Source organism: Schistocerca cancellata, chromosome 3, assembly GCF_023864275.1.
Source record: "Schistocerca cancellata isolate TAMUIC-IGC-003103 chromosome 3, iqSchCanc2.1, whole genome shotgun sequence".
Lineage (NCBI taxonomy): Eukaryota > Metazoa > Arthropoda > Insecta > Orthoptera > Acrididae > Schistocerca > Schistocerca cancellata.
In genome coordinates this window covers 515,672,525-515,697,932 of record NC_064628.1, presented here as the reverse complement: position 1 = coordinate 515,697,932, position 25,408 = coordinate 515,672,525, and the positions used below count along the sequence as shown (strand labels likewise).

Here is a 25,408-nt window from a genome sequence, read left to right as displayed (position 1 = left end):
TAAGCTCAACGAACAAAACTTTTTTCAATCCTTGGAGGACACATGTCACTTTTGAGCACTGTAGATAGTAAAGAGCCAGTGTTAATCGCGTGACAATCCACCTCTGGCACAAGCCATAGCAGGCAGCGTGTGGATGCCAGATAGTGGCATGGAATCAGCGCAGTAAAAATGGTTGACGTAGAGACATGATAGATGGATGATAGGAGCTACCTTGGGTGGATGTAACCACGACCACGCCATGAATGAAGTTGTCCTGTCCGTAGGTGTGTCAACAAGGACTGTCCAGACGAAAGGCAAAAAACTTTGTTAACTCCCTCCAACCTCGGGAAAAGTAGCTGTCCTTTGAGCCTGCTCAACCACCAGAGATGTGGACACTTGATTTTTTGGGGTCGCCAGTGCAGCCGTGAATTATTCCGTGGAGGAGCCACCTGTATCACGTCGACTGTTCCTACGTCTTAGCTCACATCTATATGTAGTGGGAATCCTAAAATGTCTCTCAGGAAATAAATAAAGAGGGGTAAATCTTTACGTTAAGGCTTGGAAAAAACTTTCCAACTTCGCTCAGAAGTACCAACCGTAGCTGTTTCATTGTTGTTGTTATTGTTGTTGTTATAGTGAGCCTTCTACGTTAATCTATCCTGTCTAAGCCTCTTCATGTCTGCATAGCTATTGCAACCTACCGCCATCTGAACCAACTTACTGTAGCAAAACTTCATCATCAAACTATTCCTGGATACCTCGGGATGTGTCTCATAAATATATACGTTCCTTTAGTCAAGTTTTGACACATATTTCTCTTATACATAACTCGATTCAGTATCTCTTTGTTACTAAGCCGACTAACCTTCTAGTACTCTCTTATCATGTGTACCTATTTATGGTTTTCTTAACATTATGCATTAAACGAAAATAACATACTACCCTAACAACAGGATGCTCGTCGTTCAACAGATGCTATATCAATGAAAAAATGCTTCGTTAACTGTGGGTGTGGCTATGCAGAAATAATATTTGTAGTTGAATAATATTTCAAGCGCATCGTTTAATCAACAGACATTAAATTAAGTAAACGTGACACGAGGAAAACGGAAAATGCAGCGTCTCCTTAGGAGACACACAATGACATAGTCTACTGTAATTCAAATTTTAAAGACTGAAGTGGAAAAACAAGCTTTGAACTTTTGTATCTGTAAAATTCAACTATTCAGAGCCAATGTATAGGGAACTAACGTTCATGTCGCTTCTCCGAAATGACAGAATTTCGTGGAAGTGTAGGAGTAAAGTTAATGGAAATGTAGCGGTTGGAAAATTAAGTTTTTTCATCAAGAATTCCTTGCTAATGTTTGAATTTGTGTGTATGATGTTATAGTATTTTAATGACATCAGGCATTGCGGTTTTTTGCAGTAGTGACGTTGTTTATGAGCTTGCATACTTCATATATGATCTGATTTGCATATGACATACCTGCCCCATAAACATTTGACGAAAATAATTAAATTTGAAAGAATAAATAATGAGTTCTGCAAAGACAGGACAACTTTACCTGTAAGCCCTTTATTTTAGGCACAACCTGTTTCGGTGCATGTTAGCTACATCATCAGGATCAGTCTGTACAAACTAATAGACAAACACTCACGTAAGGTAGCAAGAAAAGATAATTAAAATGAAAATTTATATACAGAATGAACATACCCAAAAAATTAAGACATGACCAAATCAAAAAAAGAGAATGGTATTACCCAGTATTCACAGCCAGTAAATTTTCGTTAAGTAGTGGACGTCAAAATTAAAGTAACGTGGAATGCTCCCGTGATACCTATGAAAAAAGGAAACTAATAAAAAGAAATCCTAATAATAATCTATCAGATACCTAAAAACTAATAAATACTACTCACTCGGAGTGACAGAGTCTGGTGAGCTAACGGGGTTCCTATATGCCAAATGATGATCAAATAATGCAAAAATTGAGCAACTTACGTTCCCACACTTGCCTAAAATTGATTAAAACAGTTATTCAGAGTAACAGAATAGTTAATTCCCCAAAAATACCCGTCCTAAAGCTACTTTAAACCTTAGAACGTGAAAGACATGAAGATCCGAAATGTGAAATAATTTGGGTGAAGGTCACGGTTGAAGCAGGCTCAGACATGGTAATTGGATGTCTCTATAGGTCCCCTGGCTCAGCAGCTGTTGTGGCTGAACACCAGAAGGATAATTTGGAAAATATTTCGAGTAGATTTCCCCACCATGTTATAGTTCTGGGTGGAGATTTTAATTCGCGGGATATAGACTGGGAAACTCAAACGTTCATAACGGGTGGCAGGGACAAAGAATCCAGTGAATTTTTTTTAAGTGCTTTATCTGAAAACTACCTTGAGCAGTTAAACAGAGAACCAACTCGTGGCGATAACATATTAGACCTTCTTGTGACAAACAGACCCGAACTATTTCAAACAGTTAACGCAGAACAGTGAATCAGCGATTATAAAGCGGTTACTGCATCGATGATTTCAGCTGTAAATAGAAATATTGAAAATGGTAGGAAGATTTTTCTGTTTAGCAAAAGTGACAAAAAGTAGATTTCAGAGTACCTGATGGCTCAACACAAAAGTTTTGTCTCAAGCACAGATAGTGTTGAGGATCAGTGGACAAAGTTCAAAACCATCGTACAATAGGTGTTAGATGAGTATGTGCCAAGCAAGATCGTAAGAGACGGAAAAGAGTCACCGTGGTACAACAACCGAGTTAGAAAACTGCTGCGGAAGCAAAGGGAACTTCACAGCAAACATAAACATAGCCAAAGCCTTGCAGACAAACAAAAATTATGGGAAGCGAAATGTAGTGTGAGGAGGGCTATGCGAGAGGCAGTCAATGAATTCGAAAGTAAAGATCTATGTACTGACTTGGCAGAAGAGCCTAAGAAATTTTGGTCCTATGTCAAAGCGGTAGGTGGATCAAAACAAAATGGCCAGACACTCTGTGACCAAAATGGTACTGAAACAGAGGATGACAGACCAAAGGCCGAAAGCTGTTTCACAGAGGAAGACTCCACTGTAGATCCTTTGTAAGAAGGCTGTTTATGTTTTCTTATTGGCAACGTTACGTAGCGCTCTATACGAAAATCACTGGCTGTGCTGTGTGCAGTCTGTGGCTAGTTTGCATTGATGTCGGCCATTGTAGTGTTGGGCAGCGGCAGCTGGATGTGAACAGCGCGTAGCGTTGTGCAGTTGGAGGTGAGCCGCCAGCAGTGGTGGATGTGGGGAGAGAGATGGCGGAGTTTTGTAATTTGTCATGAACTGCTATATATATTATGACTATTAAGGTAAATACATTGTTTGTTCTCTATTAATATCTTTCATTTGCTAACTATCCCTATCAGTAGTTAGTGCCTTCTGTAGTTTGAATCTTTTATTTAGCTGGCAGTAGCGGCGCTCGCTGTATTGCAGTAGTTCCAGTAAGGAAGATTTTTGGTGAGGTAAGTGATTTGTGAAACGTATAGTTTAATGTTTGTCTGGGCCATTCTTTTGTAGGGATTTTTGATAGTCAGATTGCGTTGCGCTAAAAATATTGTGTGTCAGTTTAAGTACAGTCGTGTATAAATTGTTCAAAGGGGACGTTTCACCTTCTCTAGATTGTCGCACAGATGACAAAATGGTAGATATCGAAATAGACGACGGATAGAGAAACAAATCGCTCAAAAGAGGAAAGGTCGTTGGACCTGATGGGACACTAGTTCGATTTTACACAGAGTACGTGAAGGAACTTGCCCCCCTTCTTGCAGCGGTGTACCGTAGGTCTCTAGAAGAACGTAGCGTTCCAAGGGATTGTAAAAGGGCACAGGTCATCCCCGTTTTCAAGAAGGGACGTCGAACAGATGTGCAGAACTATAGACCTACACTCCTGGAAATTGAAATAAGAACACCGTGAATTCATTGTCCCAGGATGGGGAAACTTTATTGACACATTCCTGGGGTCAGATACATCACATGATCACACTGACAGAACCACAGGCACATAGACACAGGCAACAGAGCATGCACAATGTCGGCACTAGTACAGTGTATATCCACCTTTCGCAGCAATGCAGGCTGCTATTATCCCATGGAGACGATCGTAGAGATGCTGGATGTAGTCCTGTGGAACGGCTTGCCATGCCATTTCCACCTGGCGCCTCAGTTGGACCAGCGTTCGTGCTGGACGTGCAGATCGCGTGAGACAACGCTTCATCCAGTCTCAAACATGCTCAATGGGGGACAGATCCGGAGATCTTGCTGGCCAGGGTAGTTGACTTACACCTTCTAGAGCACGTTGGGTGGCACGGGATACATGCGGACGTGCATTGTCTTGTTGGAACAGCAAGTTCCCTTGCCGGTCTAGGAATGGTAGAACGATGGGTTCAATGACGGTTTGGATGTGTCCCCTCGACGATCACCAGTGGTGTACGGCCAGTGTAGGAGATCGCTCCCCACACCATGATGCCGGGTGTTGGCCCTGTGTGCCAGTCCTGTATGCAGTCCTGATTGTGGCGCTCACCTGCACGGCGCCAAACACGCATACGACCATCATTGGCACCAAGGCAGAAGCGACTCTCATCGCTGAAGACGACACGTCTCCATTCGTCCCTCCATTCACGCCTGTCGCGACACCACTGGAGGCGGGCTGCACGATGTTGGGGCGTGAGCGGAAGACGGCCTAACGGTGTGCGGGACTGTAGCCCAGCTTCATGGAGACGGTTGCGAATGGTCCTCGCCGATACCCCAGGAGCAACAGTGTCCCTAATTTGCTGGGAAGTGGCGGTGCGGTCCCCCCCGAGTGTGCTCCCTGCCGCCGTTGGATAAGCAGCTGCAGCAGCAAGTCGTATACTCCTAGCTCACTCATTTGTTACATAGTTTAATTCTTAATTTCTTTGCGTGTTTTTGGTACTTGCATTGTTTAATTCATAAATTTCGGGCATATTATTGTATTTGAGAGTTGTAGCATCGCGTTTTAGTACCTGAATAGTGTAAATTCGCGTAGTCGTCTGTCTTCTGTTTTTGTTTTGAACGGCCAGTGTCGGTTGGTCACAGTCAGTGTGCTCCCTGCCGCCGTTGGATAAGCAGCTGCAGCAGCAAGTCGTATACTCCTAGCTCACTCATCTGTTACATAGTTTAATTCTTAATTTCTTTGCGTGTTTTTGGTACTTGCATTGTTTAATTCATAAATTTCGGGCGTATTATAGTATTTGAGAGTTGTAGCATCGCATTTTAGTACCTGAATAGTGTAAAATCGTGTAGTCTCCTTCCGCCGCCGAGCAGTGCGTCAGCAGTGCACAAGTGGCAGCATTACTGCATTTACTAGGCAATCTCGTATTTTAATAACCGTTTAAATTTTGTGTCGATTTGTTTGCGCTCTCTGTAGATTAGTTCAGACGTTCATTGCACAACAGTTTTTAGCATGGATAGGGACTGCAACTGCTGTGTTCGGATGCAGGCTGAGTTGGCATCCCTTCGCTCCCAGCTTCAGGCAGTGTTGGCTTCGGTCACACAGCTTGAGGCTGTTGCCAATGGGCATCACTGTGGGGGTTGGGATGGGGGTTTGTCGGGGACGGCCAGCTCGTCCCACGCATCCCCCGATCGGGCTACAACTGTGGTTGCCCGGGATACTGCCCGCATTGAGGCTGATCCCTCACCTGTGGTAGAGTGGGAGGTCGTCTCAAGGTGTGGCAGGGGGCGAAAGACATTCCGGAGGGCTGAACGGAAGGCCTCTCCAGTTTGTCTGACGAACCGGTTTCAGGCTCTGTCTCAGGCTGATACTGATCTTCGGCCTGATATGGCTGCTTGTCCTGTTCCAGAGGTTGCCCCTCAGTCTGCAAGATCCGGGCGGTCGCAGAGGGTGGGCTTACTGGTAGTTGGGAGCTCCAACGTAAGGCGCGTAATGGGGCCCCTTAGGGATATGGCAGCAAGGGAGGGGAAGAAGACCAAAGTGCACTCCGTGTGCATACCGGGGGGAGTCATTCCAGATGTGGAAAGGGTCCTTCCGGATGCCATGAAGGGTACAGGGTGCACCCATCTGCAGGTGGTCGCTCATGTCGGCACCAATGATGTGTGTCGCTATGGATCTGAGGAAATCCTCTCTGGCTTCCGGCGGCTATCTGATTTGGTGAAGACTGCCAGTCTCGCTAGCGGGATGAAAGCAGAGCTCACCATCTGCAGCATCGTCGACAGGACTGACTGCGGACCTTTGGTACAGAGCCGAGTGGAGGGTCTGAATCAGAGGCTGAGACGGTTCTGCGACCGTGTGGGCTGCAGATTCCTCGACTTGCGCCATAGGGTGGTGGGGTTTCGAGTTCCGCTGGATAGGTCAGGAGTCCACTACACGCAACAAGCGGCTTCACGGGTAGCAGAGGTTGTGTGGCGTGGGCTGGGCGGTTTTTTAGGTTAGATGGCCTCGGGCAAGTACAGAAAGGACAACAGCCTCAACGGGTGCGGGGCAAAGTCAGAACATGCGGGGACCAAGCAGCAATCGGTATTGTAATTGTAAACTGTCGAAGCTGCGTTGGTAAAGTACCAGAACTTCAAGCGCTGATAGAAAGCACTGAAGCTGAAATCGTTATAGGTACAAAAAGTTGGCTGAAACCAGAGATAAATTCTGCCGAAATTTTTACAAAGGTACAGACGGTGTTTAGAAAGGATAGATTGCATGCAACCGGTGGTGGAGTGTTCGTCGCTGTTAGTAGTAGTTTATCCTGTAGTGAAGTAGAAGTGGATAGTTCCTGTGAATTATTATGGGTGGAGGTTACACTCAGCAACCGAGCTAGGTTAATAATTGGCTCCTTTTACCGACCCCCCGACTCAGCAGCATTAGTGGCAGAACAACTGAGAGAAAATTTGGAATACATTTCACATAAATTTTCTCAGCATGTTATAGTCTTAGGTGGAGATTTCAATTTACCAGATATAGACTGGGACACTCAGATGTTTAGGACGGGTGGTAGGGACAGAGCATCGAGTGACATTATACTGAGTGCACTATCCGAAAATTACCTCGAGCAATTAAACAGAGAACCGACTCGTGGAGATAACATCTTGGACCTACTGGTAACAAACAGACCCGAACTTTTCGACTCTGTAAGTGCAGAACAGGGAATCAGTGATCATAAGGCCGTTGCAGCATCCCTGAATATGGAAGTTAATAGGAATATAAAAAAAGGGCGGAAGGTTTATCTGTTTAGCAAGAGTAATAGAAGGCAGATTTCAGACTACCTAACAGATCAAAACGAAAACTTCTGTTCTGACACTGACAGTGTTGAATGTTTATGGAAAAAGTTCAAGGCAATCGTAAAATGCGTTTTAGACAGGTAAGTGCCGAGTAAAACTGTGAGGGACGGGAAAAACCCACCGTGGTACAACAACAAAGTTAGGAAACTACTGCGAAAGCAAAGAGAGCTTCACTGCAAGTTTAAACGCAGCCAAAACCTCTCAGACAAACAGAAGCTAAACGATGTCAAAGTTAGCGTAAGGAGGGCTATGCGTGAAGCGTTCAGTGAATTCGAAAGTAAAATTCTATGTACCGACTTGACAGAAAATCCTAGGAAGTTCTGGTCTTACGTTAAATCAGTAAGTGGCTCGAAACTGCGTATCCAGACACTCCGGGATGATGATGGCATTGAAACAGAGGATGACAAGCGTAAAGCTGAAATACTAAACACCTTTTTCCAAAGGTGTTTCACAGAGGAAGACCGCACTGCAGTTCCTTCTCTAAATCCTCGCACAAACGAAAAAATGGCTGACATCGAAATAAGTGTCCAGGGAATACAAAAGCAACTGGAATCACTCAACAGAGGAAAGTCCACTGGACCTGACGGGATACCAATTCGATTCTACACAGAGTACGCGAAAGAACTTTCCCCCCTTCTAACAGCCGTGTACCGCAAGTCTCTAGAGGAACGGAAGGTTCCAAATGATTGGAAAAGAGCACAGGTAGTCCCAGTCTTCAAGAAGGGTCGTCGAGCAGATGCGCAAAACTATAGACCTATATCTCTGACGTCGATCTGTTGTAGAATTTTAGAACATGTTTTTTGCTCGAATATCATGTCGTTTTTGGAAATTTAGAATCTACTATGTAGGAATCAACATGGATTCCGGAAACAGCGATCGTGTGAGACCCAACTCGCTTTATTTGTTCATGAGACCCAGAAAATATTAGATACAGGCTCCCAGGTAGATGCTATTTTTCTTGACTTCCGGAAGGCGTTCGATACAGTTCCGCACTGTCGCCTGATAAACAAAGTAAGAGCCTACGGAATATCAGACCAGCTGTGTGGCTGGATTGAAGAGTTTTTAGCAAACAGAACACAGCATGTTATTATCAACGGAGAGACGTCTACAGACGTTAAAGTAACCTCTGGTGTGCCACAGGGGAGTGTTATTAGACCATTGCTTTTCACAATATATATAAATGACCTAGTAGATAGTGTCGGAGGTTCCATGCGGCTTTTCGCGGATGATGCTGTAGTATACAGAGAAGTTGCAGCATTAGAAAATTGTAGCGAAATGCAGGAAGATCTGCAGCGGATAGGCACTTGGTGCAGGGAGTGGCAACTGACCCTTAACATAGACAAATGTAATGTATTGCGAATACATAGAAAGAAGGATCCTTTATTGTATGATTATATGATAGCGGAACAAACAGTGGTAGCAGTTACTTCTGTAAAATATCTGGGAGTATGCGTGCGGAACGATATGAAGTGGAATGATCATATAAAATTAATTGTTGGTAAGGCGGGTACCAGGTTGAGATTCATTGGGAGAGTCCTTAGAAAATGTAGTCCATCAAAAAAGCAGGTGGCTTACAAAACACTCGTTCGACCTATACTTGAGTATTTCTCATCAGTGTGAGATCCATACCAGATCGGGTTGACGGAGGAGATAGAGAAGATCCAAAGAAGAGCGGCGCGTTTCGTCACAGGGTTATTTGGTAACCGTGATAGCGTTACGGAGATGTTTAACAAACTCAAGTGGCAGACTCTGCAAGAGAGGCGCTCTGCATCGCGGTGTAGCTTGCTCACCAGGTTTCGAGAGGGTGCGTTTCTGGATGAGGTATCGAATATATTGCTTCCCCCTACTTATACCTCCCGAGGAGATCACGAAAGTAAAATTAGGGAGATTAGAGCGCGCACAGAGGCCTTCAGACAGTCGTTCTTCCCGCGAACCATACGCGACTGGAACAGGAAAGGGAGGTAATGACAGTGGCACGTAAAGTGCCCTCCGCCACACACCGTTGGGTGGCTTGCGGAGTATAAATGTAGATGTAGATGTACGGCACTGCGTAGGATCCTACGGTCTTGGCGTGCATCCGTGCGTCGCTGCGGTCCGGTCCCAGGTCGACGGGCACGTGCGCCTTCCGCCGACCACTGGCGACAACATCGATGTACTGTGGAGACCTCACGCCCCACGTGTTGAGCAATTCGGCGGTACGTCCACCCGGCCTCCCGCATGCCCACTATACGCCCTCGCTCAAAGTCCGTCAACTGCACATACGGTTCACGTCCACGCTGTCGCGGCATGCTACCAGTGTTAAAGACTGCGATGGAGCTCCGTATGCCACGGCAAACTGGCTGACACTGACGGCGGCGGTGCACAAATGCTGCGCAGCTAGCGCCATTTGACGGCCAACACCGCGGTTGCTGGTGTGTCCGCTGTGCCGTGCATGTGATCATTGCTTGTACAGCCCTCTCGCAGTGTCCGGAGCAAGTATGGTGGGTCTGACACACCGGTGTCAATGTGTTCTTTTTTCCATTTCCAGGAGTGTATATCTCTAACATCTATCAGTTGTAGAATCTTGGAACACGTATTATGTACGAGTATAATGACTTTTCTGGAGACTAGAAAACTACTCTGTAGGAATCAGCATGGGTTTCGAAAAAGACGATCGTGTGAAATCCAGCTCGTGCTATTCGTCCACGAGACTCAGAGGGCTATAGACTCGGGTTCCCAGGTAGATGCCGTGTTTCTTGACTTCCGCAAGGCGTTCGATACAGTTTCCAACAGTCGTTTAATGAACAAAGTAAGAGCATATGGACTATCAGACCAATTGTGTTATTGGATTGGAGAGTATCTAGATAACAGAACGCAGCACATAATTCTCAATGGAGAGAAGTCTTCCGAAGTAACAGTGATTTCAGGTGTGCCGCAGGGGAGTGTCGTAGGACCGTTGCTATTCACAATATACATAAATGACCTTGTGGATGACATCGGGAGTTCACTGACGCTTTGGCGGATGATGCTGTAGTATATCGAGAGATTGTAAGAATGGAAAATTGTACTGAAATGCAGGAGGATCTGCAGCGAATTGACGCATGGTGCAGGGAATGGCAATTGAATCTCAATGTAGACAAGTGTAATGTGCTGCGAATACGTAGAAAGATAGATCCCTTACCATTTAGCTACAAAATAGCAGGTCAGCAACTGGAAGCAGTTAATTCCATAAATTATCTGTGAGTACGCATTAGGAGTGATTTAAAATGGAATGATCGTATAAAGTTGATCGTCTGTAAAGCAGATGCCAGACTGAGATTCATTGGAAGGATCCTAAGGAAATGCAATCCGAAAACAAAGGAAGTAGGTTACAGTACGCTTTTTTGCCCACTGCTTGAATACTGCTCAGCAGTTTAGGGTCCGTACCAGATAGGGTTGATAGAAGAGATAGAGAAGATCCAACGGAGAGCGCGCGCTTCGATACAAGATCATTTAGTAATCGCGAAAGCGTTACGGAGATGATAGAAAAAATCCAGTGGAAGGCTCTGCAGGAGAGACGCTGAGTAGCTCGGTACGGGCGTTTGTTGAAGTTTCGAGAACATACCTTCACCGAGGAGTCAAGCAGTATATTGCTCCCTCCTACGTATATCTCGCGAAGAGACCATGAGGATAAAAACAGAGAGATTAGAGCCCACTCAGAGGCAAACCGACAATCCTTCTTTCCACGAACAATACGAGACTGGAATAGAAGGGAGAAGCGATAGAGGTACTCAAGGTACCCTCCGCCACACACCGTCAGGTGGCTTGCGGAGTATGGATGTAGATGTAGAAATAACGGGAATGGAAAACGGCTCAGTCTATAGAAAGCAACACACAGCGAGGGGAGATAGCAGGAGGCTAAACTTATCTACAGCAATCCGCGCACGGAATTGCGTAGCAAGCGGAGCGCAGTTGCAGCAGCACCAGCTAGCGACATGGACAGAGCAGTCATGCGCAGTGCGCATGCGCATCTGCGGATAGCTAGACAAGAGAAATGATAGCTGAACTGATAAGAAGTCTAGGTAATTTCTTATAACGGGTATTTTCCCTTTTTTTTAAGAAAATAAAAAAACGCAAATTCGTAAAATTTGTTACTAGTTCCAATGATGCAAAATGTAGCCGAGGGAAAAGCATCGCGTTAGTTGCTCCAGAAGATAGCAACTACTTACAGGATATAAAACATGACATGTAACGATATGTAAAGAACTAATCTATGCTAGGAAGTAGATTAACGTGCTGCCCCCCTGTACATGAATCGTGCTTAATTTAAATTTAAGCAAAAAGCATGAAGCATCACTAACAAGACAAAGTTTTCGAAAGTAGCACCAAAGCGAAATTGGAATAAACCGATCGAGTCATGGTCATAGAGTGAATTGGATGAAAGTGAGTTACAAATTTTTGCCATTGAAGTTCCGAATCACCACAACAGGCTGATACAACGTAATAAAACCTAATGAAACGAGAAAAGGAAGGACGCAACTCACAGTGGCATAAGCAATCACTGAACGCTGATGCAGTCGTAACTGCCCAATAAACCGCGGTGTCTGAGCTCAACTTGCACAGTTGAGGTACGTTCAGGGAACTTTTTCAGAGAACACACAATTTCCACATCCTCAAGAATATACTGCCCTTATTTGCCCTGTGTAGGACCTGAATATAGCTGGAAAATGATAGCTGTAGCCTGTGTTCTAACAGCTGCGACCTTAAGGCCAATTCGAATTTCTCAGCTCTGGACGTTCTTTAAATCGTACATCAAAATTGCTACCGGTCTCGCCGATACATCTCATTGCGCAGTCATCACATGAGGTGCAATATACGCTAGTCGTTTTAAATTTATCGGGAATAATCTGTTCTTTATGCCTAAAAACCTGAACCAAACTTTTGGGAATAAAGTAAGATGGTTGAATCTTTCTTGAGTGCAATTGTCTACCGATTTCTTCAGAAATTCTATAGAATTCTCAGACGTGTTGTTAGTCCTTTGTCCTTACACGACACATAAGATCTTCTCGGATATTACCAATGTACAAATGCGATTTATGAATGAGGAACCAGCTATGTAATCTCTCTTTACGTAGAATGAGTAGATGGCGTTATTTCTGCTTACATTGTGGGACTGCGCTGAAATGCTAATCACTTGCATATCCAAGCATGTTGTACACTTCATCCCAAGTTGACGTTTCTTGCATGATGTCTCCATGGAGTTGCAGTTTTGGTGGTCAGCGGTGTAGCTACATTAAAAAAGGTAATAAAAAAGAATACACCGTGTTTCCTTCTCGACGCGTGTCAAAAGCACCCTGATTTCAAACTTAATTTATATGACGATATTGCAGCACAGAACTATCTCTATCGGCCACTAAACATTAACTCAATTTGGAATACAAGCACTACATCGATATCAGTTGGATGCCTGTTGTGATGTTGAAGAATTTAATATGCGACACAGTGTCGCAGGAGACATGCGACCAAGAACTAAACGTGAGGGTACTTATTACGTCGATGCTAAATGAGTCGCTAGAAATGAACGGACTACTTGTCGTTCACAATTTTTTTGTATTGACCTATTTCCGGGGCAGTCCATCTTCAGAACTTCTACCAAACTAAGGGCAAGTATCATTCAGAAAAAATCATCTACACCTACACACATACTCTGAAAGTCACCGTACGGTGCGTGGTTGAGGGAGCTGTGTACTGCTACTATTCATTTCCTATACTGTTCCACTCGCAGAGAGAGCGAGGGAAGAACGACTGTCTGTGTGCATCTTTATGAGCACTAATTTCTTGTATCTAATCTTCGTGGTCTTTATGCAAAATGTACGTCGGCGGCCGTGTATTTTCATAATTTTTTACATATTAATAAGAAGGTTTCTCAGCAACTCTCCAAACGTATTTCATCTCATAAATTCAATCTATGGCATACAAAATCAATTGTGCTGATTACAACATAATTACTGCAATACTAAGGCTGTGTTTTTTAGACTGTTTTTGTTCTTCCTCGCCATACCGGTTGACTTATTTGAGATGAGATTTTTCACTGCCAGAAGCCTCAAAAATCTAATTTTATATGTTATACACAAGTAGTTGGATAGGAAAACTTAATAACAGATTAATTATAAACACTGCTGCGCTGCATAAAGTGCAGCGAGACACAAAGTCTGACTGCATGCCAGACCTAGCCCGACTGTCAGCTGTTGAGTGTTGCTCTGCAGCAGTTCGGCGCTCTGCTGGCATCGCTCGAAAATCTTCAGGCCCTGCAAAATTGTTACACAGTGAGCGTCATTCTAAGAGCTTCTATTGTAACATGCGTTCCTGGAGCAAGGAAGACAGTGCTAGAATTACGCTTTAACTGCACTGCCCTCTAGAATCATAACCAGTCGCATAGAAGCAGCATTGTATTTTAGGCAAGCAAAGGAACAAACTGACGTTACATATATAAAAATTAAAATAAACATAATTTCCTAAAATCTGTATTGGAGACAGGGAGCGCTGAAAAGAAGCGATATTTTTGTCCTTCTGCAAAAACTTCGAAAACGCCCACGCCCACCCTCCACCGCTTAAAAAACATACAAAATACCAACAAAAAAATCACCCAAAAAGTACATTAAATGTCCTACAAGAGACGCATATAACATTCTGTTTTCACGTAAGAGGGTCGTGAGCTCATCATTTCGAGTAGGTTCTCCAATTGGAAAAGAAATATGGAATTTTGTGACAGAATACTCAAACAAAAGACATAAGACGTATAGTGACATTAGAAACACTGCAAGTCGGGTTTACTGCACATTGCCAAGCATCAGGAAGAGGCTCCCACTACATGCCCCTACTTGAGGTTCTGTGCACCTGCTTAACAGGTCACGGTCCATGGCCTAAAAATTTGCATCAAGTGGGATGTCGTAAAACACAAATCTGCGAATGTGCAGAGGAAGAAATCGCTGATCATGTCGAGAGACTGCAGACAATTAGGTTGCAATCTACAAACAATTATTGTAAGTAACCAAAACTTATGCAGTACAGTCGATATGATAGCACATCGAATTTCTATAAGGCAACTGATTAACTTTAAGTCTATAATATCAATTGGACACTCTGAGTATCAAAATAATGTTAACAGATCACAAGAAGCATACATAATAAAAAAGAAAGCTAATATAAAAAACGAAACAAAGAATGCTATTACCACGAATCCAGTTATGTGTAGATTTTAGAATTGCTAAGGCAAGCACTATCAGTGTGGCTGATGAAGAATAGTACAGCAACAGTAGGTTCAGTAGGAGGTATAGTTTTAGTTAGTCGGCAAACCTCGTGTTATTCAGAGGATACCGGCAAAAATCTAGTAATATAAATTGGAAGTTATTGATTTGGAACTTGTCTTAACCTCTTTTATTTTATGTTTTTACTTTTAATTGATTCTTACTTTTTGCCGTTTTGTTTTATTTCTATAATAATATTACCAATTGTTGCTGTTAATATAACGTATTACTCTGTACATAATATAAAACATTGTACATTACCATCATTATTGAATATGTATGACGTAATTAGAGTTTCCAGATAATAGGTCTAAAATTCGTGGCAATAAATTGTACTGAAAACTGACTAGTGTACTATCCATCTGTACTGCTGCGATGTGTGCAGTTTTCTAAGTTATCTTCGTTTAGCTGTTGATGGCCCAGGCAATGTCTCTTGGGCCGGGTTAAGTCCACTTGAAGGGTAATCGGCAATGTAAGGTTCAAGCAAAGCGTCAGGGGCTGTGTATGGTCCAGGCTGAGCAGTGAGATGTTGCTGTTATTCGGTTTCAAAAATTGAATTCAATGATAAATATTATGATGGAGAAATATTGAATACTAAAGACGCAAAAGTCTGAAAAATATTGCATGAACTGATACCTTCTGATGTTATCGCAAAAGGGCAAAGATATCGCTACAGTTCAGCGCATCCACCACCGATACCATTCATCAGAATAAGCAAACCTGATTAGTGCCTGATGTAGGAAATTATGTCTACACTAATTTTTTGGAGTGGTCATCTTGAGAAAACACATACAGGGTGGCGCACGATGAGTCACCCGATTGAATTTTGTTCCTACAAGTATACTATTGGGGCAATAACTTTCAAATTGTGGGCTTAACTTCGTGCCGTTCATGGAAATTACGCCAGATGTCGTTACGAGTACATCGCTTCCGTTGTGAGTCTGCCATTTCAGTTTGCCGCGATGTCTGACAAAGGATGGTTGACCGTCGCACAAAAGACGATGATTGTTTTACTGTCCGTGGCGAGGAACAGCGTTACGTTGAAACAGAGAAGGTTTCGTGCTCATTTCAGTACACGGTGGGATTCCAGCCCACAGATAATACGCAGATTACATCAAAAATTTGGAGGTACTGGATCTGTTTTGGGGTGTCAGCGGCCACATGCACGTACCGTACGTGAAAAGCATTGAAGCAGTTCGACTGGCTTTGACTCGTAGTCCGAGTAAATCAACAAGAAGAGCCAGTGCCAAGTTCGGAATTTCTCGACGATCTGTACAGAGAAATATTCAATCCGACCTTCCCTTGTATCCATAAGATGACTGTGGCGCATAAGCTTACTGCGAGAGATAAGGAGCAGAGACTGCAGCTTGCAAGGTGGGCAATCGGAAAGACCAGAAGGCAGCGCTACACAACACATGGTTTTCTAACGAAGCTTATTTTTACGTGAACGGTGTTATGAACAAAAAGAACGTTGAATTCTGGCACGTGAACCTCCGCGAATAATCCACACGAAAGACACCTAAGGTGAGAAAGTGTGCGTGTGGGTCGCAATGTCAAGCCATAGAATCATCGGTCCGTTCTTCTTCGATGCAACAGTAACCGGTGAACGCTATTTACACATGCTGCGAAACCAGTTCCTTCCTCAACTCATGGCGTCATGTCTTCCACTGCAGAGACAATGGTTCATGCAGGATGGAGCACGCCCCCATACTGCCAACGTTGTGCTTGATTTCCTACACGAAAGACTTAACCTTAGGTTATTGTCAAACGGATTTCCAGAACGTTTGCAGGAGGAGAAATGTGGCAGCCCCACACCCGGGACGTTAACCCATGTAACTTCTTCTTTTGGGGGATTATTAAAGAGAAGGTCTACCACAGAAAACCCGAACATGTAGTGCAACTTAGGGAGGGCCATCATTATGTAGCTACGTCGCGCCATTCCAGAAGGCTTGTCTCGGAGATTGGCTACAAACGTGACTTGAAGAAATTGTAAACCAAAACAGCAGTCATATTGAACATGTGATTCATTAGGTTGTATTCTTTACTTCTACGTCAATAAATTACCAACGTTGTCAACAACAAATGTGTTATTCATGAAACAAATCAGGTGCCTTATCGTGACCCCACCCTGTTTTCGAGGTACAAGCGAAAAACTGAAAAGGTGAAAATATTGATGTTTTTTGCGTTTTCCGTTGCATAGCCGACCTCCAAAATGCCAGTAAACATGTTAATTCAGATTAACTCCCCAAAAAAGATGTACAACGGCTGTCATAAGAGTTCCTGCAGTTATCATTTGACTGGCCCGAACGTAAGAAAAGCCGGCCCCAGTGGCCAAGCGGTTCTAGGCCCTTCAGTCCGGAACCGCGCTGCTGCTACGGTCGCAGGTTCGAATCCTGCCTCGGACTTGGATGTGTGTGATGTCCTTATTAGTTAAGTTAAAGTAGTTCTAAGTCTAGAGCACTGATGACCTCATGTTAAGTTCCGTAGTGCTTAGCCATTTTTTGAAAGTAAGAAAACAAGAGTTGAAAGAGAAGTCAAGACAGATTTTTTCATTTCAGAAAACTATTTTCGTCGTCCTTAGACGAAGAATTTAGCATTTAAAAACTGGTAGACGTTGAAGGAGGCTAGTTAATTTGATAAATATTATTCTCTACCTTTTTATGATATTAAAAAGTATCCCACTTGCTTGAGAATCAGTCCTGGTGTTACAAAGTATGACGGTTAATTCACGTTTTGAAAGAAGTTTCCGTAAAGTTGTAAGTAGGCTGTTTAGGTTTTTATATTAGTAACACCACGTAGCGCTCTGTATGAAAATCACTGGCTGTGCTGTGTGCAGTCTGTTGCTAGTTTGCATTGTTGTCTGCCATTGTAGTGTTGGGCAGCTGGACGTGAACAGCGCGTAGCATTGCGCAGTTGGAGGTGAGCCGCCAGCAGTGGTGGATGTGGGAAATGAGGTGGCGGATTTTTGAGTACAGAATGGATGTCATGAACTGCTATATATATTATGACTATTAAGGTAAATACATTGTTTGTTCTCTATTAAAATCTTTCATTTGCTAACTATGCCTATCAGTAGTTAATGCCTTCCGTAGTTTGAATCTTTTATTTACCTGGCAGTAGTGGCGCTCGCTGTATTGCAGTAGTTCGAGTAACCAAGATTTTTGTGAGGTAAGCGATTTGTGAAACGCATAGGTTAATGTTAGTCAGAGCCATTCTTTTGTAGGGATTTCTGAAAGTCAGATTGCGTTGCGCTAAAAATATTGTGTGTCAGTTTAAGCACAGTCGTATATAATTTTTTCTAAGGGGACGTTTCAAAGTAACAGTAAAGCCATAGAAACATTTAATGACTTTTGCACCTGAAGACAAAAAGTGAATGGAGAGAATAATCAAAGGAACAGAAAAGTAAATACGACATTGAGTGGTAATAATAGAGTATACAAAAATGTGTGGAATTGATACACTGTATAAATATTGATAATAAAATCCTCCGCTCGCAGCCCCTCTGATCCTTCCCACTAAAATTTTCATAGGGGAAACAAACTTAGGGTTAAACATCCACTCGTCTATGAGATGAACAGAGACAGAAGACAAGTTCTCTTTGCACAATCCACCGTCCTAATGCGGCGATGTCCCTTGCAATAGTAGATTAAAATGCTTAAAAAGAATACATGCAGTTGCATTTGCATTGTCTTGAATCAGCGTATGTACATTCAGATTTGAGTACTTCTTTCTTACGTTTATCTTTGTGAAGACATGTTCTAACATAGCACTGTCAAAATGTAAAGCTGAGGTGGGACGTATGTCAACCAGAGGCCACAGTTGTACATTATTCCAGCCTGAGATCTTACTTAATGTAGCAGTTAACAAAAAAATTAACCTCTATTGAACTGAGAGCTGAAAACTCACCACGCGCTCCCAGGAAATGACAAACAAAGCGATTATTTTTTCGTTTCTGGGATGGAAGCAACGCACAACCATTTGTTAACGCTGGTCCTCGGCGTCCGAGGAGAAGCACGCCTGCGCTGAGTGGAGATTCGTAGCCCTGTGACGTAAGGCGCTGATCGCTTGCCAACGTTGCGTCCACCGCTGCCACCGCGCCTGCAGTCCGCCTATAAAAGCGGGCCGCCCTAACCACTGAACACTGTCTTGTCCACTCAGACGTCGCCAACATGTTCAAGGTACGTCTAATGCTTCTGGGCAACCAGTGAGCTGCAACAGCTGTTTGAAAAAGAACAGTAACGTCAGCAACACTGTGAGAAATCTCTGGACGAATCAAGTGACAAATTGAAGACCATATGTTTGCATGTGGAAAGGTCTGGAACAGACCAATTCTTACACAAGAGAAAAAAATTTTAAAGCAGTTTTGTAACAAATACCGGCAATTCTGCTTATAACCTCTGTAGCAGGAAATGGTATGGGTTGACCCTTTCGATCTTCTACCTCTCCGGCGCGTATTGAAGAGAGATTGTCAGATATATCAGTGCCAATTTATTTATCTCAGAGCTTCGAGTCTTTTTCTGCGTGTGAGCTATTTATTTTATTACTTACACTTTTCTGACTTACGGATTCTTAGTGCTAATCTATTCACAACTGGAAGACGTTTCGGATTCACTTTACTTCAGAAATGTGCCAAACGCTAACCTTTAGTTTGTACATCTTCTAATCACAGGAAGTAATTCACACTGGACAATTTGACTTGGACAACAATCTCCATATCTTATGCAATTTCATGCAGAATAAAAAGCCACAGTGTTGTAAGACGTCTTTTTTGAAGATGACATTACAGGCTACTTCCACTTGCAGTGGAACTGGTGTTGAGATGTTCTTGGTACTGCAGACTACAAAAAACAGTAATTTTTCTAGTGCTTGGTACATAACACTTTTGTGTCTAGAATGTCGTTACCGCTCATTCAGCAGGGTGGCGATTTGTTTCACTGGATTTACTGCTCCAATTAGTCTTCGTGAAAATAGTCTGTATTCAATTTACAAATCTAAATTTTTCCACTAGGCCACTAACAAGACATCGAACTTTCAACCACATTGCACGTTTTATTCTAACCATACACACTGTGTCGATGATAATGAGACAGTGTAAAAGAAGTTATCATCTGCGATAACTAAAGGTAAGGTATTTAAGAAAGACCCCTGATATATAACTATAGCAAAGCCTAGAGTAATTTTGTAATAAGACTGATGGGTACAACACGTGTAACAATGTTTTCTTAGAAGGGAGTGTAATGTGCTTTTACCGACAAAATATCCACTCCATCTTCACACTCTGCTGCAATTAGATAGTGTTCTAGGCACTACAGTCTGGAACAGCACGACCGCTACGGTCGCAGGTTCGAATCCTGCCTCGGGCTAGGATGTGTGTGATATCCTTAGGTTAGTTAGGTTTAAGTAGTTCTAAGTTCTAGGGGACTGACGACCTCAGAAGTTAAGTCCCATAGTGCTCAGAGCCATTTGAACCATTTTTTTTTTTTTAGATAGTGTTAATACAGTTGAGAATTTATATCAGTTATCACGTATTGTGTGCATTCTTGTTTGAGATGCTCTCTAGGGCCCTTGTTGTTCCTCCTACTTACAGCTTGTTCTGGTTCTGGCTTTGGCCGCCCCCGTCGTCGCCGCCGCCCCTGCAGTCGCTGCCGCGTATCACGCCGCGCCCGCCGTTTATTTCAGATAAACAGTTACCTGCAACCACTTCATAAGGATGAATAAAGTCATTTTAATTGAAAGTGTCGTGTTCATGTTATTGCTTTTGTAAAGCTCCATTCATCCTACTTTCTGTATATTCTCTAGAACAAATACCATCACTTCACAAGTTACTAAAAGTATCACCTGTTGGATGACATCATTATTATGCTAGTATGCTTTGTACATTTTTCTTTCTAGGTGGTACACCAGACTGATTTCCTATTTAAAAATGGTAATTAATGACAGAGAGGCTTGCCAAAAGTTGTTCTACTCACACTTTCAAAGAGAACTGGAAAGAATCATCCGATAATCAAAACCCATTACAAAATAATTTATATAAAATACATGTATGGTGCGAAGTGTGGTGATAGACTGTAAATAATGAAAAGTGTGAAGTCATTGATATACACAACAAAATAAATCCACTAAATGTCCTTTACATGATAAATCACACAAACGTAATGACTTTAATGTATCCAAATGCTTAGCGATTATAATTATGAGTAACTTAAACTGGAACGATCGCACAGACAACGTTGTACGGAAAGCAAACCAGAGACTGCAATTTGTAGGCATAACACTTAGAAAATGCAACAAGCATACTGAAGAGACTGCTTATACCACGCTTGTCGCCATCTTCTGGAGTACTGTTATGCACTGTGGGATCTGCATCAGATGAGGCTAACGGCGGACATTGAAATAGTTCAGAGAAGGACCGCTCGTTTAGTATTACCGCGAAATAGGGGAGGGAGTGCCACGGGCATGATATGTGAATTGGGATGGCAATCATTAAAACAATGGCGTCTTTCGTTGCGGCAGGACCTTCTATTAAAAATTTCAATAACCAACTCGTCCTCCAATTGCGATAAAATTCTGTTGGCGCCCACCTACATAGGGAAACATGATCATAATAAGAAAATAAGGGAAATCACAGCTCACACAGAATGATTTAAGTGGTCTTTTTTCCACATGCCTTTCAAGTATGGATCGTTAGAGAAATTGTTTGAAGGTGGTTCGTTGAAACCTCTTCCAGGCGATTAATTGTGAATTGTAGAATTATCCCGTAGATGTAGACGTAGATGAAACATAAACAATGTAATGCTACTTAAAAAAAGCCCAACAGACAAAACTTTTTGCAATCCTTAAAAGAGGACACTTGCCGCTTTTGAGCACTGTTGATAATATAGAGTTAGTATTAATCCTATGACAATTCGCAGCTGATGTAAGCCATAGCAGACAGTATGCCAGTCAGTGGTATAGTATCAGTGCAGTAAGACCATGAATGAAGTTGTCCTGTTCTTAGATGTGTCAACAAGGACTGTCCAAACGAAAAGCAAAAAAATTCATAACTGCCACCCACCTGGGGAGAAATAACTGTCCTTTGAGTCTGCACAGCCACCAGAGGTGTCGTCACTTGATTTTTTGGGGTCGCCAGTGCAGTTGCGAATAAATCCTTAGGGGAGCCACTTGTATAATGCCGTTCCTACGTCTTTACCTAGACCTATATGTAGTGCTAATCATAAAAAGTCTCTCAGAAAGTAATTGAAGAAGGCTAAGTCATTACGTTAAAATAAATCATTAAGTTTAGCGTTCTTAAAAAACTCTCCAACGTCGCTCAGTAGAAGTAGCAGTAACTGTTTTGTTGTTGTTGTTGTCGTCGTGGTGAGGCTGGTCTGATGCAGCTTGCGACGTTGCTATATCCTGTCAAAGTCTCTTCATGTCTGCGAAGCTACTCCACCATAGCTCCTCCTGAACAAACTTACAGCAGTCAAACTTTGGTTGCCCTCTATGATATTTACCCATCGCACTTACCTCCATCATCAAACTATTACTTGATGTCTCAGAATGTGTATTATAAATCGATCCATTCTCTTTGTCAAGTTCTGCCACAGCATTCTCTTCTCCATTATTCAGTTCAGTACCTCTTTATTAGCTAGCCAACTTCCCATCTTTCCTTTTCTGCACTATTTACGGTTTCTCAAATGTTGTGTCCATCAAATCGAAACAACATACTACATGAGCAGCTGTAAGCATGTTATTACAGAGATTAAACAGACGTATGCCAGTCAAAAATGCTTGCCAATTCATGTAGCTACAATAGAATCGTATTTATAGCTACATAATATTTGAACCAGATGGTTTAATCTACAGACACTATGAGACATAAACGTGACAGGAGAAAAACGGATGATGCATAGTAGCCTTAGGATATAACCGATTGCAATTCTAATTTTAAAGACTGAAGTAGGAAAAAACATGCTAAGAATTTCTGTATCTGTAAAATTCACCTATTGAGGGTCAGTGTATAGGGAACTACCGTTTATCTTCCACCACCGAAACGACAGAATTTCTTGAAAAGTTAGAGTAAAGTTACTGGAAATGCAGCGGGTTAAAAATTAAGTTTTCTCATCAGGAATCCCTTACAAATGTTTGGATTTTCATTTATAAATTTCTAGTATTTTAATGGCATCAGATATTTAGATTTTTCTGCAGTAGGGACGTTGCTTACATTCTTACATACTTCGTATATGTTCTGATTTGCATACAACATATCTCTCCCATAAAGGATTGACGATAATAATTAAATTTGAAAGAATAAATAATGAATTCTGCACAGAAAAGACCACTTCAGATGCAAGTCCTTTATATATAGGCAGGACCGGTTTCGCAGCATGTTAACTGCATCGTCAGACACAGTCCGTACAACCTGATCGACAGAAATCCATGCAAGGTAACAAGAAAACATAACTAAAATGAAAATTTGTATATGGGACGAACATACCCACAAAATCAAGTCGTGATCAGGTTTAAAAAAGAGAATGGTATAATCCAGTATTCACAGCCAGAAAATTTTTGTTAAGTAGTGGAAATCAAAAATAAACCAACATGGAATGCTCCCTTGATACCTATAAAGAAGGAAACTAATGATAAGAAATCCTAATAATACACTCCTGGAAATGGAAAAAAGAACACATTGACACCGGTGTGTCAGACCCACCATACTTGCTCCGGACACTGCGAGAGGGCTGTACAAGCAATGATCACACGCACGGCACAGCGGACACACCAGGAACCGCGGTGTTGGCCGTCGAATGGAGCTAGCTGCGCAGCATTTGTGCACCGCCGCCGTCAGTGTCAGCCAGTTTGCCGTGGCATACGGAGCTCCATCGCAGTCTTTAACACTGGTAGCATGCCGCGACAGCGTGGACCTGAACCGTATGTGCAGTTGACGGACTTTGAGCGAGGGCGTATAGTGGGCATGCGGGAGGCCGGGTGGACGTACCGCCGAATTGCTCAACACGTGGGGCGTGAGGTCTCCACAGTACATCGATGTTGTCGCCAGTGGTCGGCGGAAGGTGCACGTGCCCGTCGACCTGGGACCGGACCGCAGCGACGCACGGATGCACGCCAAGACCGTAGGATCCTACGCAGTGTCATAGGGGACCGCACCGCCACTTCCCAGCAAATTAGGGACACTGTTGCTCCTGGGGTATCGGCGAGGACCATTCGCAACCGTCTCCATGAAGCTGGGCTACGGTCCCGCACACCGTTAGGCCGTCTTCCGCTCACGGCCCAACATCGTGCAGCCCGCCTCCAGTGGTGTCGCGACAGGCGTGAATGGAGGGACGAATGGAGACGTGTCGTCTTCAGCGATGAGAGTCGCTTCTGCCTTGGTGCCAATGATGGTCGTATGCGTGTTTGGCGCTGTGCAGGTGAGCGCCACAATCAGGACTGCATACGACCGAGGCACACAGGGCCAACACCCGGCATCATGGTGTGGGGAGCGATCTCCTACACTGGCCGTACACCACTGGTGATCATCGAGGGGACACTGAATAGTGCACGGTACATCCAAACCGTCATCGAACCCATCGTTCTACCATTCCTAGACCGGCAAGGGAACTTGCTGTTCCAACAAGACAATGCACGTCCGCATGTATCCCGTGCCACCCAACGTGCTCTAGAAGGTGTAAGTCAACTACCCTGGCCAGCAAGATCTCCGGATCTGTCCCCCATTGAGCATGTTTGGGACTGGATGAAGCGTCGTCTCACGCGGTCTGCACGTCCAGCACGAACGCTGGTCCAACTGAGGCGCCAGGTGGAAATGGCATGGCAAGCCGTTCCACAGGACTACATCCAGCATTTCTACGATCGTCTCCATGGGAGAATAGCAGCCTGTATTGCTGCGAAAGGTGGATATACACTGTACTAGTGCCGACATTGTGCATGCTCTGTTGCCTGTGTCTATGTGCCTGTGGTTCTGTCAGTGTGATCATGTGATGTATCTGACCCCAGGAATGTGTCAATAAAGTTTCCCCTTCCTGGGACATTGAATTCACGGTGTTCTTATTTCAATTTCCAGGAGTGTAATTTATCAGATACGTAAAAACTAATAAACACCACTCACCCGGAGTGACACTATCTAGTGAGCTGGCGGGGTTCCAAATAATAATCAAATAATGCAAAAATTGAGCAACTAACGCTCCAACACTTCCCTAAAATCGATTAAAACAGTTATTCAGTGTAAAAGAGTTGTTAATTCCTCAGAAATAGCCGTCCTAAAGCTATTTTAAAGCTTAGCACGCGAAAGACCTGAAGTAAATAACAGGTATGAATATTATCTCTTAATTAAACAATTCAACCGGCAGAAAGCAATGCATAGCGAGAGCAGATTGCAGGAGGCTGAACTTATCCACAGCAGCGCGCGTACGGAATTGTGTGCTAAGCGGAACGCAGTTGCAGCAGCACCAGGTAGCGACATGCACAGAGCAGTCAAGCGCAGTGCGCATGCGCATCTGGGGGTAACTAGAAAAGAGGAATGATAGCTGAACTCATAAAAAGTCCAGATAATTCCTTACAACGTGTCCTTTTCCATTTTTTTAAGAAAATAAAAAAAGGTGAATTCGTAAAAACTGTTATTAGTGCCAATGTTGCAAAAGGTAGCCAAGGAAAAACATCGCGTTAATTGCTGCAGAAGATAGCAACTACTTAAAGGTTATAAAACATGACATGTAACGATATGCAAAGAACTAATATATGCTAGGATGTAGATTTACGTGATTCCTTGGACATGAATCGCGCTTAATTTAATTTTAAGTAAAAAGCATGAAGCATCACTAACAAGACAAAGTATTCGAAAAAAAAGCACCAAAGCGAAGCTGGAATAAACCGACCGAGTCAAGATCATAGAG

At 43.2% G+C, this 25,408-nt stretch overlaps 1 protein-coding gene across 1 annotated transcript in view; it reads left to right on the top strand.

The window, feature by feature from the left end:
* The window catches only part of LOC126176396 (cuticle protein 38-like), a 72,064-nt gene extending 47,025 nt beyond the window's left edge, over window positions 1–25,039 (top strand). The window contains exon 4 of the mRNA XM_049923554.1: window positions 24,866–25,039. Coding sequence (XP_049779511.1) covers window positions 24,866–25,039 — 174 coding nt within the window. The remainder of the gene's footprint in view (window positions 1–24,865) is intronic.
* Window positions 25,040–25,408: the final 369 nt, after the last annotated feature.